This window comes from Ambystoma mexicanum, chromosome 2q, assembly GCF_040938575.1.
Source record: "Ambystoma mexicanum isolate Mex_15411 chromosome 2q, UKY_AmexF1_1, whole genome shotgun sequence".
In the NCBI taxonomy this organism is placed as follows: domain Eukaryota; kingdom Metazoa; phylum Chordata; class Amphibia; order Caudata; family Ambystomatidae; genus Ambystoma; species Ambystoma mexicanum.
In genome coordinates this window covers 1239092805-1239109157 of record NC_090924.1, presented here as the reverse complement: position 1 = coordinate 1239109157, position 16353 = coordinate 1239092805, and the positions used below count along the sequence as shown (strand labels likewise).

Below are 16353 nucleotides of genomic sequence, written 5' to 3'. Positions count from 1 at the left end.
TCAATGATTCTCTAAGATCCTGGCTTGCTGTCCGATGGAGGTTCTCCCTAAGATTATAGACAGTGATAAGACAGGATTGATCATGGGGCGCTGCACCCATGACACAATAGGCGGGTCCTGAACCTATTGGAATTGGGGAAACTGTCCGGTGTTGATGTGGGGATAATTGCATTGGGATGCCTTTTAAGTTTTTGACAGGCTGGACTGGGGATATCTCAGGCGAGTTCTGGAGCAGTTTGGTTTTGGTCAGGGGTTTATCATGTAGTTCATAGCCATCTATCCGGAGCAGTCGACTTCCCTCCAAGTCTATGGATGACTATGCTCTAGCCTGTCCATAGCCAGGGTTACAAGGCAAGGCTGCCCAATGTCTCCACTGATGTTCGCTCTGAGCATGGAGCCGTTGACTTGTCACATCCGGAATAACGCGGCCATAGAGGGGATTTCAGTAGGCGGGTGGATTATAAGGTTTCTCTTTATGCGGATGATATCATGCTAACCCTGCGGAGCTCTGTACTTCCTTGGTGGCCGGGTTTCATGAAATTGTGAATTCTGGCCTGCTCTCCGACTTAAAGGTGAACTTACAAGTCTTATGGTTTGGATGTCTCTTTACGGTCCCAAGATAGGTCCCTGGTGAGTTCCCTAGCCCCAATTCAATGGTCTCAGGAGTCTATTCCCTATCTGGGTGTGCACATATCTGGTAAAGTCTCTGAGGTTTAGTTGGAGGGGTTTGCCCTGGACACCTCTATGTGCACTCCAACGCTCGGGAGCGACTGTCTGGAATAAGGTAAAAAAATACCTTTTTTCCCACAGTACCTTAGGTTTGAAGAAAATGTTTGCTGGATGCTCAGTTACTGACCTGGCAAAAGGCAGGACAATGGATGGGTTCTCTCAGCAGCATTCTCGAGGGTGGACCTCTGGCACGACTCGTCAACTTCTCCGGTCACTCTGCGGTATTGGTGCCTTTTGTGCAGCACCAACAAAGGACAAGGTTTGCCCAGTCAAGCTTCTTCGATTCCTGCAGTCCCACACTCTGATGAGGGGATCTGCTCGAGTTGGATTGTGCCTCTGTAGTGACCTTAAGGGCTCAGCAAAGACTTGGACGAATTTGGCCTTTCCACGACGATGCAATCGGAATGGGTAGCAGGTCTCTTGGTATTGGAATTCCTCAAATCAAAGTTTGTCTTGGTGTGTATGGTTAACTTAGAACTTTGCCTCAAAAACTGTGCATCCCTACTGAGGTTACTTGATGTTATGTTTACTCGCCTGTATCTTCCTGGCATGGACTTCATGAATTCCTATGTCTGCTGTATGGTTTGTTATGAATGTTGATTTCAGTGCTGGCTTTTGGTATTTCTTCTTTTCCTCTCTTTTTTTCTCCTTCTCTCTTTTTCCTCAGCTTTCTCTTTTGTGTATGATGTATTCTGCTAATTACTGATGAGTTGTTTAATATGTTTTGCCTTTAATTGACTTTTTATATGATTAATTGTTCACCATTAGCCTTGTTTCCGCTTCCATATTACTTGTTGTGATAATAAAAATTTAAACTCACAATAAAAAAAATAAAAAAAAAAATATAAAAGTTTGCCTTCGGACTGGTTGTTCCCAACAGTAAAAGGGAAGGAGTCCTCTTAGGAGTTCCTCTGTTGCATAGAAAATGGGGTCAGGACAGTAGTGGTCGCTTCACGGTGTTGCATAGGTTCTTCAGGCGTCTCTGGACATCTTCAGTTACTTCAGCTTCCAGTGTTCGACTTGCTTTTCACTCGAGGAATGTCACCTTGTATACAGTTCCACAGCTCATTTCTCTGCAATCTTCCTCTGCAGTATACAGAAAAGGGTTTGGCTGTCCAATCAGGACAGCCAGACCCCAGTGGGAGCTGGTACTCTGTCCCATTCAGGCACTCTGTCAGACAAAGGACAGGGGAGTGGAACACTTTCCCCACTTCCTGCCTGCGCAGACACCCCGAGCCTAGGCCGGGACTCCCAAGGGTTCCTGCCAAAGGCAAAGCACACAGGCCTCCTCCACCCAGAATGGTAGAAGAAGGGCTGACAAAGAACAACCATGCTAGTAATGGTGAACAAATAAGGGAGCACCCAAGTTGGTAGGACACAATACTATCCAAAATCACACAATAGTTGGTAGGACACGTCCACTGCCACCAGCCATAACTAGGGTTGTGTCTGTTACTAAAATGTCACAGGAGCAGAGAGAAGGTGGTGTGTGCTAATCTCTGTACTAGGTATCCTTAAGATCTGTAGTTACTCTAGGATATAGAAGAGAATCTGAAAGGAGGACCTTAAGGGTCCCATAAGGAGCTGTGTGCTCCAATAGTAAAATACAGATTCCTTTAAGTTAAGGAGGAAAAATAGAATCCATAGGACAGGGAAAATACAATGAATAGAGTTCCAAAAGACTGAACCCATAAGAATGAATAAGTGGAAAAAGGCTCCACTCATTCGGGATTAAAGAAAAGGTCTAGAAGTCCCGCAAAAAGTGCTGGGGGTCTCACTAGGAGAGGGGATGAAGGATAAAAATAATACATCTTCCTAACAATGGGTAAATGGGAGGAGGACCCGGGTGGGCCGATAGAGAAGAGGTGTGGTTGAGGATGTGGGCATGGATGCAGAAATCCTCTAGATGTGTGACGGATAGCGAATGCTCGTATATGTTTTGCTATAGGTGCTACCTAACCCCCGGAGAGACGGCATCACAGGTTGCCTGACTATTCAGCAAACTGCTGGCGTGGATGCCCCGTGGTTGGTCCTCTATATTACATGGTTTTGGCGTGTGGGAAAAGGGGTCTCTTCTGGAAGTAGATACTGTCCAAAATCAAAGATATTGCAGGTCTCTCACGGCCTATGGGTCCCTGTGTTATTACTAGGGGACGCATCAAGGTTGGGTATTTCCTTTGTCGGGTCCCATGGCCCCGCTGATTGGACACCTTCTGGTGGCCAGACTGACCGGTTGTCCAGATGTGGTGGATGATAGTGTGGGATATTTTGGTGGGAGACCAAATTACTGCACTATGCTAGGGGAGATGAAGCAAATATGTTATTAACTGGAGGTCTTTCATTGGCTTTGTGGAGAATTATCCGGCTATTGTGGCAAAACCTCAGCTCATTCAGCATTTCTCATTGTAGCAACAGCTTTAGGGGCGGGGTGGGGGCAAGCCCTGATGGTGTTATCTGATGTTGGGGAGCCATGGGCTGGATGGCTTTGTATATTGTTTGGAGCTTGACATTCTGTAACTCCTACAATTGAACTTAATATGAAGTGTGATTTCTGTGTCCGTGACATTTCCCACAGTATGTTAAATAAGTTAAAAAAAAATGTAAACAAAAAAATTAAAAAATGAAGATTCGTAAAAGCAGTATAATTTTGTCAATGAATTTGTTTCGTCTATTAAGACCCTAGTATTTGTTCAGATGTATGCATTTATGTTTTCTCTTTTTTCAGGAATGTACTTTTTGTGAAGATCCACGTTTTGCCAGGACAGGTGTCTGCATTAGCTGTGATGCAGGAATGTGCAGAGCCTACTTCCATGTGACTTGTGCTCAGAGAGAAGGACTCCTGTCTGAAGCAGCTGCTGAAGAGGTAAGGATGTGTTCATTATCTAATTGAAATGAGAGATGGACATTATTTTTGGGGAATTTGTCCCTGATGTATTTTGTAAATGAGAGCTGTAGAATTGACCCCTTTCCCTGCGGCTTCCATGAAATATTTGTTCATGGCTGCCAAATGGGGGTTTGCAAGAGCAACCCCTGCCGTCTCCTTTGCAACCCCTGGCTTGACTTTTGCCACCTCTACCTATATTGGGGGAAAAAAACGGATGCAAAAACGTCTCGTTTTTTTCATCTGTTTTTTTTTGCAATATAGGTGGCTTCCTGGGATGCGCTGAGGCGGGTGCCACTGAGTCTCCGTGTGCTTTCATGACAGTTATGTAGGTTTTCGTGGTTGCTTAGCAGCGACGAAAAGTTAGAGCTGACTCTTGAAAGCAGGGGGGGGCGGGGCAAACATGGTCCCATGATGCCTTGCTAATTGCCCACTGTAACAGAAGGGGTGAACAGCACAGGGGCTGTTAAAAATCTGCTTCTTCATCCAGTGGTCCATATAGGTGTGGGCAGGGCAGAGGCACTCCCTGGTCCACTGGTGTAGGTACGGGAGACACTGCTGTGCAAGGCAATGCCACCTCCTGCTCTGCAGCCCCGTGCCTCAAGTGGGGCAGCAGGAGGTCGGGTGGAGTTGACTTCGCTTAGGCAGCAGTGGAGCACAACGTGCACAGTTAACCCAGGGGCGTCACATCACCAAAATGCCACTGGTAGCGGAAATGACATCCCACGGCCCTTGACCGCCTGCTGACATCACAGGAAGTGATGCCCTCTGACCCTGCCCCCACATGGCATCACGGAAAGTGATGGGACACGACCTTTCACACCTTGACAAAAAAGGAAGTGGCATCACATAGCATTGTTCTGGTACACTGAGAAAAATGTTTACAATATCGCTGTAATATGATATACATTTTATACAAGAACGAATCACCACATGTAGCAGTGTGTGAAACACCAACCACCTTTTTAGGCACATTTGATGCACAGAACGTTGATGTGCAAAACTTTTAGAAATCGGTCCTCTGACAACCTGCACTCCTCGATGTTAAAGCATGGCACCCCATCCACCAGCTGCCTTTGGGAACACCCTGACAGCCTGGACAATAGAAGTGCAGCTTGCATGCACACCGTCACGGAGGCGCTGCTCCCGTGTGCACATGTCCCTGCAGGCTTAGTGCTTACCTCTGTTTACACGTTTAGCCGTTCTTCCTATGTGCACGTGATCATACTGCCACAAAATTGAGCTCACACTTTGCAGTGACTCGCTTCCGAGCACTATGTGCACATTCTTCTAGAGGCACAGTACGGCTCCGTTTCTAGAGCTTGCCTGTGTTTTGTCAGGGAATCATTTCCCCACATATCCGCAGCATTGGGCAAAGAGTTACAAAACTGCAGCACTACTCTCATAACGTAATTTCTCACGCAGCAACAGCTTTGAACCCTGTGGGTACAATCTCTCCAGCCCGTTCGGCAAATATTGTATGCAGTACCCTTTGGGTGCACTACAGCAACCCTGACCACCTGGCAATAGGAAACCAATATTTGGTATAAGCTTGCACTACACAGGTTGGTAGCGTGTTGAGCAGCCAGGCTTATCTCAAGAGGGGTAAACATGAGCTGTAGGGGAGTTACACAGAGATTCACAGTGACAAGTATTCAAATAAACACTTACACACAAGGTTGGAATAAACAATTATTAATTTATCAGTCAGTTAGAATAAGCCTTCTTCATAAGGGAGCAATATGAAAGTAACACGCAAATACACTTCAAAACTATACACTCATAGTTTCTAAATCAGTAAAGACCCCTTTGGGAGGGCTCACAGTCACACTAGTGACTTCAATAGCTAGGGTGCTGGAGACATTAATATCTTACTGTTGCATTTATAATACTCTTAGAATTGGTCAAAGGAAAAGGTTATTGGAACATACAAGAGACCACAAATATTCTTAAGCGGGCAAATACTTTTGGCTCCCCTAAGCCGAGTCATTCAGTATACCCAGTTAAGTCCAAGTCAATGGGCAAAAGTAAGAAAAGTCTTTGCAGTGTTTTAGGAGTCTTTGAAGAAAAGAAGAATCAATGTAGGGCCACAAGCTGTTTATGCTTGTGAGTAGTAGAAGATGCAAGCAACTCTACAGTTAGAGGTAAGTTCTCTTAGACTTTACAGTACCTTTGTATTGAAGAAAAAGTGCAGCAGATGACTTCTGTTCCTGTGCAGCTCTGCAGATCTCACTGTTCTTGGGCCTCAGTCGTGGGGACAAGAGGGAGGACTTCTGGGGAGTCCTGGACTGCAATGGGACGGTCCACGCTCGCAACCAGCAGTCTTTCCAACAAATGGCACTTTGGTGTTACAGTTCCTTGGGAGTACCGAAAATAGCAATACAGCGGTTTCTGGTTGTCTAGATGGACTTTCCTTGCTTCTGGGGACCCGCAATCTGTTGAGGGGGCTCAGGCTCGTTTAGTCCTGCTTCCTGGGAGTCCGGAGGATCTTCCTGGAGCTCTTGGCCAACTTAAAAGCAACGCACACAATCTGGTGTTAATCTCCCCGGCTTTTGGGTTTCCAACCGCAACTCTGTGGAAATGCAACCAGCTCCGAGAGAATGTCCAGGTGGCTTACTTTGGAGTTGATTGGTCCCCTCAAGGGGAGAAGTCGTCCTTGCAGGGGCTTCTCTGTCGATACGAATTTGGATTTCAGCACAGCAGCAGGGCTTCACCGGGCAAACCAACGGTCCAGGAGTTTCAGCAGGCGTCCTTTTCAAGTTCTTCTTTGGTTCCTTCGTCCAGTGGTCGACTCTGCCTTCCAAGCCAAAAGCCTCACCTTTTATTCAGGTTTCTCCCATTCATTCCAGCCTAGCTGTCAGACACCCAGCAGGGTGGCTGTCCTTGCCGGACAGTCAGCCGGCCAATCACTACAGAGTGCATTTGGGTCTCCTAGGAGACTAAGCACAGGAAGTTTCGGGCACCTCCCTCACTTCCTGCCTACCCCAGACACCCTGGAGCCAGAGGCTGGCTTCACTTGTGAATCCTGCCAAAAGGCAAAGTGAACAAAGGGACCAAACCGGGTTTGGCATGCAGGGTGAATCTCAAGAAGGACCTTTCCACAAAGAAATAGCAAAAAAAGAAGACCGGGGCCATTTTGACAAAAATGGCACCCTTGGGTGCTTTACTGCAGCTGCGAACGCAGCCCGCGGTAAATGCACACCACGGTAGTTAAAAGTAAAACCACGGCAACCAGCCATTCCTTCGAGGAAAGCTAGACAAAAGGGATACTAAGTAAACCTTCCAGCACCCTATTTTAAGATAGTGTGACACAATGTAAAAGATAATGCCTATGGAGTTTGTCAGACTCCACAACCAAACGAAACTATGTTCAGAATCACTTTAAAATACATGAGAGAGTGGGGAAAAAGGGTCTCGCTCTCCAGGTTAAAAAAATCAAGTCCTCAAAATCCAGCAAATTTGCTGGTGGTCTCTAAGGTGGAGGGAGTTAGCACATTTATGAGAATTGTCCCTAACACGGCCATTCTCCCCTAAGGCACATTCTCAGAAATGTCCTAGAACTGCTCCCCTGAGACACATTTCCACTGCACCATAGCACCAAGAAGACCCAAAAGCACTAATTTCTCATTCAGGAATAGCATCCGGTATGTTTTACAGTCGATAAATATGCATCCCTTGACATCCGAGAGGGTCACTTTTCTCCCACGTGGCTGGGCTTTTCAGGAAAAGATAGGCCACAAAGCACAGCTCTGAAATGCACACCATTGACGTGGTGGGTCTTGGCTGTGTGATGTTTTCGACCCAGAGTTTATTGTTGGGATGAAGGGCCCTGGGAAATACGGGACAGTAAAGAGATCTAGTGTGCACAGCCTGCCTCAAAGGGGGATCAAGTGCTGCCGCCATCGGTGATGGGATCTCTTACACACTCCCCTTACACGCTCTCCTCCCTCCAAAAATTACGAACATCCCCTATGACCTTGACAGGCAAAGTTGCGCAATACGCTGCTATCTCTTGGGAGATACGGACGGCTACGCACCATGGTTTTGTGGAAATCACAGGGTGGTGGGTGGCGAGCATTGCTGGAATCGGGCCTCGATCCTGCTTCGTCCTCACCAAGCACAGCCCGCCCTGCCAATTGCCACTGGATATAGGCTGCATGGTGTATTTGTGTTGGGTCTGTGCAGTTGTCTGCCGTAAGGGGCTTTTTGTCTGGGTATTGCGTGTGAATTCACTTGTAATCTGAACCTCTGGCATTGCTCTGATGCTCTTGCCTATTATTTTAAACCTTCCAGCCATCACCCCTTTTGTTTTGCTTTAGTCACCCCAAGTGGGACAGGTTTGCCCAGACGTGGGTCCCGTGCCTGCTGGGCCTGGAGACACAAGCTACTCCTCACTGATGAGTCCCAACTAGGCCCAAACATGTTTGTGGAAGCTTGTGGTCTCTTGCAGAAGGGATGTGACCAAGCAGTTTGGGCTGGACTTCTCTTTTTTGGGTGGGACCAAGCCTGATTTGCATAAGGTCTTTCCCTTTTGTGACGGCTTGGCAGACGAGCCGTGGTCTGGGGGGTTGCCCAGAGAAATGCCAGAGGTTAAGATTTATTTTAAACCTTCCAGCCAGAATGGTAGAAGGGTTAACAAAGGACAACCACACGAGAAATGGCAAAACAAGAAAGTAGCCAACATGTTAGAACATAGGTGAGCCTATTGTGCATAACCGAGACTGTGAATACAGTCTTTGGAAGAAAATAGCACAATAGTTGGTAGAACACGTCCACTGCCACCAGCCATAACTGTAGGGTTGTGACTGTGACTAGAAATTTACAGTAGCAGAGAGAAGGGGGATACTAGGCATCCCCGTAGCACTCCACATAAGGTGGTAGTTGCTAATTTCTCACAATATAAAGTTTTAGGACGGATACAAAGTATCCCTCTTTCCTTAAGAACAGTATTTCTTAGGGAAAAGTAAAGAATCACAAAGAAGAACCCAAAGGATTCCCAGCAACACTGCACATAGGAGGCTGTGTGCTGCTGACGTTCAAAACAGATGCCTTAAAGAGATCTGAAGGAAAGCAGACTTCATAGAATAAAGTAACACAGAAAGAATAGAGTTCCCAAAATGAGAGCAAAATAATAATGTTTGAGGGGAAAAAGGCTCCACTCATTCAGGATAGATAGAAAAAGATCCAGAAGTCCATCAAAAAGTGCTGGGTGTCGCACTAGGAGAGGGGAGTAAGCATAAAACTGATAAATTTCCCTAACAGGGCTCTTCCTCAACCCGGCTTGGGGTGCTTTCCCTCTCACTCTGGCTTGGGGTTCTTTCTGTATCCCTTGCTTGTGGTTTCTCCTCTCTTCCCCCTGGCTTGGGCGATCCTCTTTGCCCTCCACCCAATTCCTTGGAAAAACTACGTGCCTTGGTTGCTGCAGCAGTGTTTTTCCTGAGAGGCAGCTTCTTCGGTCATGGAACCATGGCTTAAGTTCCTTCTTCAGCATCTCTTCAGTGGGTTCTGCGCACCCTGTGTGTGCTCGACAGATTTTCTACATCGATTGCGGCATCTTTTGAAAAGCTTTGTAATGGTATGTACCCCTCTTCAGACTTGGTCGACTTTCCTGGACGTAGATGAGAATCTATGTTCTTGCCCTTTGGCTCTTTCTGGATGACGGAAAGACTAGCCGCACCTACCGGACCCCTCAAAAGCCAGTCACTCAGACTCTTACAGCCAGGTCTTTTGCAATACCAGATAGTCTCACTAACTATCTAGAAGTGGCTATTAAAATATCTGGTGTTTAGATATCGCAAAGGACCAACAGATTCATAGATTATTCTGCCACAAACTCGTATCTGACATCTACTGGGGCTACTCCAAATGACCATCTTACATAGACAAACCATGAATTCCAATGGTGTCAACATTGTTGGACGCAGAGGAACATGGAAGCTCCTCCTTGCAAATCGACAATCTCTTGAAACTAGGACCGATTTCTGCTTCCTGAACCTCTCATCCAGGTTCCACCCATTGGAGCCCAGATTTCCTTCTCGGTCTGTTGCACTGTAGTTTTACAAATAATAGTTGGGAATTTATATAGCACTTCATGACAGATTCCTCTAGCTTTTAAGTGCACCAATAATCAATATCACTACCACCTCCTTTTCGTGGTTCTCGTTTTATCCAGCAGATGGGGGTGTGAAGGGCTAGGTGAGCCAAACATGATATTGCATTGCTGTTCCCGAGGCAAGCGTATTGCTTTTGAAATAGCCTCGAGGCTGTAGCCTCTAAACAAACCTCTGAGCCTGAAAAGGTTCTAGACACTGTCTAGGACCCTCTTCCCCTTCACCAGAGGATACTACTTTTTGTTATCTAGTATGCCTGTATTCACCACCGCTGTAGCTCTTCTCATGTACGGACATTGACTCTGGAAGAAATCATCATTGACCAACATTGTCTACAATTTACTGATTGAAGCCCTTTACCTAAAACCTGTGTGCCTACACTACACCATTTGTCCTGCACCTCTCTTGTACAGGTATTCTAAGCACCCAATATTGCTTTGGATATAAAATGTTTATCTCCTCAGTCTTGACCATGCATTCTACTGTTCTATTGGTGCCAGACATTTCCTGCCTTTCAATGTTATTTGATCTGATTTGTCTTTTATTTGATCAAACCTTTGAACTGTTCTGGGTTTGGACAATGAATTTATTTTCTATTTATAATATTTTATTGTACTGTTGTGTTATTCAACATCTTGATTGATAGTGACCTAACAAACTGTGTTCTCGTTTTTGGCATTTTCTTTTAGAACTGAATGTTAAGATGGGGTGGCCAACAGCTACTGTTGGTGTTTCAGAAGTTGTTGGCTATTTAGGTCTGGTCTAACGTGGCGACATGTTATACTCTCTACTATCTGTATCCTTTTAGCCAATCCGTTTAGTGCAGTAGGTCGCGTCTCGCTGGGTTGTGGTTTAGCCAAAAGAGACCACAAAAACAGATAAGGTTGAAAAATAACCCAGAAAAGAGACTGTGCCCCAGGTTGCAAAGTGATTGATTTATTGCATATAAAGAGGTGCCCTTCCTGATGACACGTGTTTCGGCCTTTCTTTAGGCCTTTTTCAAATCAAGGCTCCTTGTTATCTTGTATGCCCCTTAATACGTTAGAAAGCGCCTCCGCTCATCATTATCCGGGTTAGATCCCTTCCGACTGTGTTGAAGCGTAAAATCGCGTGGTTCCTTGACTCGAGCTTCTGATGGTGGGTGCAGAGTAGCAGAGCTTCCCCGCACCTAACCCCGGTAGTCTACTAGCCCAGAGGCTTCATGCAAGGACTGTGAGCCACTTAGGGGCTAATGTAGCGCCTATGAACGGAGGGGGCCTGGTGGGAGCAAGCAACGGCGCAGTTGTCTTGAGCAATCCATTGGTGAAGTTGTTCATGCTGTGGGCCTGCTGCGGCTCCCAAGATGGCAAAAAGTGATGCGAAAGCCAGGAGGTGAGCATCTTGACCTGATTGAGAGTGGTCAGTGTTTTTATTTGATGAGCTGGCAGTGAGGCGAGCAAAGAGTTGGATTTTCTATTCTGTCAGGGGCCCTGTGCCGATCAGCTTGGAGTGTAATGGGGGCTCAGGTGCTGGGCGATTACCGGATGCTGGGTCAGGTGTGCACCTGACATCCCAAGGGAGTGCACTATGCGGAGAGGCCCATGAGCCTGGAGCAGAGTGACCAGCCATGAAGCAGTGCATGTGATATGCTCACCCGTTGGGTTCAGTTTGTTGGTCTGTTTCCCCATGCTACAACATTGCTTCCATGCAAGCCACTCCAGGTAAGTGGGACCGAGCTTGATTCTGAGGTTCCAATATGGGAGCTCCAACATAGTTCTTACAGTCTGGCAAAGTTTCCTCTACATAGGTACTCTGAAACAATGGGGCTCTTTCTCCAAGTGGTCTTCTACAGCTCAGTGAAATCTGGGGATTCATTACTGGTCTGCAATCCATCTTCCTCTGTGACAAGGCTGTTATGATCACGTGGCGGAGAGACGTAGCGGGGTGCTAGGCTCAAAATATTATCGATAGTCAAACCAACTTGAGGCAAGAAGCAATGGCGGCCTTGACAACCCAGTGTCTTCTGCTCATAAATCTTCAGCACTGTCTGCAAACCTATCAGGAGAAGTTAACATTCTTTACAATTACAAAACTGCCAATTATATGAGCTGGTCGAAGACGGATATCGGAGTGGAGGGCCACACGCTGCGGGAAAGAGTGGTGAACAATGTGTCAACTTTGCAGCGATCAGAGCCTCAGCAAGAAGAGACTCATAAAAGACTAGAACAAGAGTCCTACAGAGTGGAGCAGCGGGCAGTGAAGCACTCTGGCAGTCCCCTTGCAGTCTCTCTACAGTGTCTGCATATCGAAGGAGGAGCTGCTGTTTGAAATACCCTGAGCTCTTGCCGAGAGTGGAGCAGCCGGACACTGCAGGAAGCACTTGGGTGAGGAAAAGTGTGAGCCGCTGCTTGGAGGCTCAACGGACTGTCCCTTAACGGTGAGCAACCATACGGACAATGAACTTTAGTAATGACGCTGTGCGGGAGTCGGCGGCACTCTAAGCTTAACCGTATTGATTTCCCATTTAAGTGTCAGTGGTGGGACTCAATATAAATTGGCGCTTAATCTTAGACACCTATAGAGGGAACAACGAGCAGCGCAGCAGGCGGGTATGTTCTTGCCGTGGTGCAACATGGCTGAGCAATCGGAGCCCTTTAACGGCTGAGAAATAAGTGCGCAGAGGGGGGTTCCCTCGTAGCTGCTCGGCAGTCCAACGGGTGTGTGAGGCAAATACTGTGTGCAGAAGCAGCAAATCTACATCTTCTGTGCGTGACGAGGCTCTACAGGAACTCCGGTTTGTTTGAGGCTTGCAAATAGGGTGACTGTGGGGTATTGCTACCCTTTGAGCCCAAAATTAGCAACAAACACAGACCATACTTAATACAAGGAACCTACTTGCCTAATTCCATGGAACTAAATTGCAAGGACATGGGGCTTCACAATGTCTAAACTGCGCAACGGGAAGCTCAAAATTACAGAGAAATGGCACATTGCTGTGCAAGCTCATCAAGAGCTGGAAATGCTATGTGACACGCAGAGTCCCCACCTCAACACAAGCACTATCCCGAGCTTGGCACATCCAAACGAAGAAACAAATTCAGTCCCTAACGTGGTCCCTGAGGTGAATGACTTAAGTCTATCGAATTTGGTACCTCCTAGAAAACCGGGGGGCTAAGGTGACAACACGTCAAATGGCCTCAGCCACCGATGTCTTCTGTGATGCAGACGTTATGCCTAGTCTGTACTCTGAGAACATCAGACAGGAAACTGGCCTCAGTGGGGAGACACAAGGACAGTCCACGGGCAGATAGGCAATGGGCCTTTAAATCACATCGAGGCTCTGAAGCTTTTGGACAAGGGAGCCCTAACCCTCATTAAATCATGTAACTTTGCAACCCCTAACAGCATACAAGTGGTGAACGTGACCACTCTGAGCAAAGACAACCCTGACTCCCAACCTGGAATAACACCATTGAATAGGGAGAATCAAGGTGGAAAGCACAGCCAGGCTCACTGCTATCTAACTAAAGATCATGAGTCTGTGTTGGATCAGTCATTGAGAAGCTCTGCAATGACATGGAGGGAATAAGAGCATTTTCCCACCGAACCACTGGGAAAACTGGCTTCTCCAGTGAAATTGGTAATCAAAGAACTGGAAGAAGCTACAATGATGCTCTTAGCCCACTAAACAGCTCACTAATGGAGCATCAGGATCTAGGAGAACCCGGTGTAATTTTTTTAAAAATTTGTTTTGGCTGAAAAAGCCTTTACAAAGTAAATAAAAACAGTTCAACTACAGCTGACAAGCTTACGTTACAAGAAGTACAGATTTCTTTCACAACAAAATGATTATTTTCTTTGCCAAACCCTGCCACTTTCAGATGTGGTCTCAGTAAACAATATTGTGTTGGTCTATTTTCCCAAAATAACCATTTCAGATGACTTTCACAATTGATTAACACCTGTATAGCAGCCGATGATAATCCAACATTTGTGCCTGAAATGAGTCTTTCCCACAGAAAGTCTGATATGATGTCTTCTTCTCTACGCACAAAGTTCCTGAATAGATCTAAGCGATAAGGCCATGAGCCTTCACAGTCCATGAGCAGATATTTTAGTGTTTGTTTGGCAGGGTTTATGCAAATGGAGCACAGTTTTTTTGCTTTTACCCCTTGATTTCGTTTCTCTAGGATTGCCCCACAATGGATTAAGTTTAATCTCATTCTGAGGAAATTTTAACGCGATTTTCTGTCGGGAGATTTCATTAAATAACCTGATAAACACCCAAGTTTCTTCTCCCCCCTCAAAAAGGCACTTTGAACTGGATCCGACTTAAGTTTCTATTGTTTCAATCCAGTCCAACAGTTTTTTTTATATGGAGTGGATTCTGGATTAAGGTTTCTACATCAAGATCTATTTTTGTCAGTGTTTTCATTACTTTTTCCCCCCCGAGTAAACTCAAAAGGGACGATTTTCCCTGTGATTTATGGGCCCTGAGATCTCCATACAGTCAAGTTTTTTTACCCATAATTATTTCTCGAAACAGAAAAATCAGTTTCCAATCTGCCATACACTTTAATGACTTTAAGCCCAATTCAAACCTCAAACATTTTATAGATGTACAATTTGGAAGGCCCAATGCTCTTTTCCAAAGTCGACCCTCAAAGGTTTCCCAATTCGTTACCCAAAGACCCGGTTTAGCTTCCAGTCCATAGAGTATCACTGGTACTACTTTTGCTGAGTAGTATTTAACCAAAGGGAGGATCGAAAATTTACAGAATTTATGGTTCAGATTGACCATTTGGGAGCCGGCTTGGATTACCTTATCCATAACCTCAGAATGTCTTATATTGGGCTGGTTTAGCGTGTATATTGTAACCCAAATATTTTATTACTTCTACAACTCTGATGCATTGCCCCCCAATTTCCAGCTCTTATATTTAGTTTTTGTCAATGGGTGTTTGAAGATTAGAATGTTTGATTTGGTAGGGTTAACTGTTAATCTGTTTATTTCAACAAACTCATTAAGTCTTGTTAGCAGACGTTGCAAGCCGATTGCTGTTCTATCGAGAAGTACTATATCATCTGCGTAAGCCAGCCAACAGATCTTTCTCCCGTTTAAGGTTGGACTGGCCAACGCAGATGCAAAGAACAGATTAAAGAAGAGGGGTGCTCCTAGGCACCCTTGTCTAACCCCCCTGTTTACCTCTATAAGTTTTGACTGATGTCCCATTTCATCTAGGCGAACTCTTAAGTTTGTGGCTCTATGCAATTCTACCAAGATTGATAATAGTGTTCCTGGCATTCCCCACTTTCGCAATTTTTGCCAAAGTAGTACTCGTTCAACCGGATCAAATGCACTTGATAAGTCAATCCATGCTCCATACAATGGAGGAGAGTTTTTACTCCCTGTTTGTTCATTCGAGATATTTAAGATTAAGCCATTGATCGCTGTCGATTGTCCCTTCCGAAATCCTGCTTGAAATCGTGATAGAATTTCAAACTCTTCTACCCATTTCAGAACGTAGTTTAGTAGAAGTCTCATAAAAACTTTGCTTTCAATATCGAGCAGTGCTATTGGCCTATAATTCGCCGCTGCCCGACGATCACCTTATTTAAAAAAGGGTATTACCAATGCTGTTTTCCAAGAGATTGGAAATGCCCGTTTTTTGAGGATTTCCCTGAAGAGACCAGATAGAGGTTTCGACCCTAGTATCGGTTCTCCTTTCAGTGTCTGATGGGTCAGGCCATTTAGTCCTGAGGCTTTAGATGTTGAGGAGTTGATTATTATTTCATAGATTTCTTCTTCCTTAATATTAAGTTCCCAGGGCATATCTGGTATGATCTTAAAGAGACAGGTACTTTGACTTTTGTAGGTCTCTGTGAGGTAATCAACCCGATCTTTCTCAGAGACCAAGTTACAAAGAGAGTTACCTATTTCCCTCTCAAATTGACTTAATGCTTCCCAGAAGTTTTTACTGTTGTTTTCTCTTAATATTTTTGAGGACATGTTCCCCGTCTGTTTGCATCCGGATTTCCCTTTGTGAGATTGACCATGATTTATAATTGTTTTTTTCTTTCTTTATTTCTATTTTCAATTGGTCTACCAGATACCCTATTTTTTTGATTTCTCGCAATGCTTTTCTATGCACTTTTTCTCCTTTGTGTTGTTTCATCAAAGGCATGGATATGTTTTTGCTTCTCCCTCCCTGATGAGTCTTCAGGTGCTAGTGTTGCCCAAATAAATGTATTAAAACTCATTGGATCGCATTCCAGTTTCCAGATTGATTCGGGGATCTCTTTCAGATGCTTCTTAAGCTTAGATCCCCCATTCTTGTATTTCTTAACTCTAATTTTCCAATTATTTCCTTCTAGGGTCTGGGCTTCTCTCTGTTCTTGTTCCTAGAATATTTTGGAATGTTAACTCGTCTGGAATGGTCAATGCCCCATCCCGTTTTCGAGTGAGGACGGAGGGTAAAGCATGTAGGTTTTTAGAGACAAAAATAAAATCTATAGCCATGTTTTGTATATTCCTTGGACACTCTCCTGTGAGCAATTAACCATTCTGAGGTCCCAACATTCCATAAACTCCTGCCACAATCTACCCCTGCTTGTCTTCCCAGCGTTTGAATGTTTTGCCTCACATTTTTGTGA

At 45.3% G+C, this 16353-nt stretch overlaps 1 protein-coding gene across 3 annotated transcripts in view; it reads left to right on the top strand.

Annotated features, from left to right (window-relative positions):
- PHF14 (PHD finger protein 14) overlaps window positions 1-16353 on the top strand; it is a 2413061-nt gene that overhangs the window by 497040 nt on the left and 1899668 nt on the right. For all 3 annotated transcript variants that reach the window (XM_069648631.1, XM_069648632.1, XM_069648633.1), the window contains exon 7: window positions 3455-3592. In XM_069648631.1, the coding sequence (XP_069504732.1) occupies window positions 3455-3592 (138 nt within the window). The remainder of the gene's footprint in view (window positions 1-3454; window positions 3593-16353) is intronic.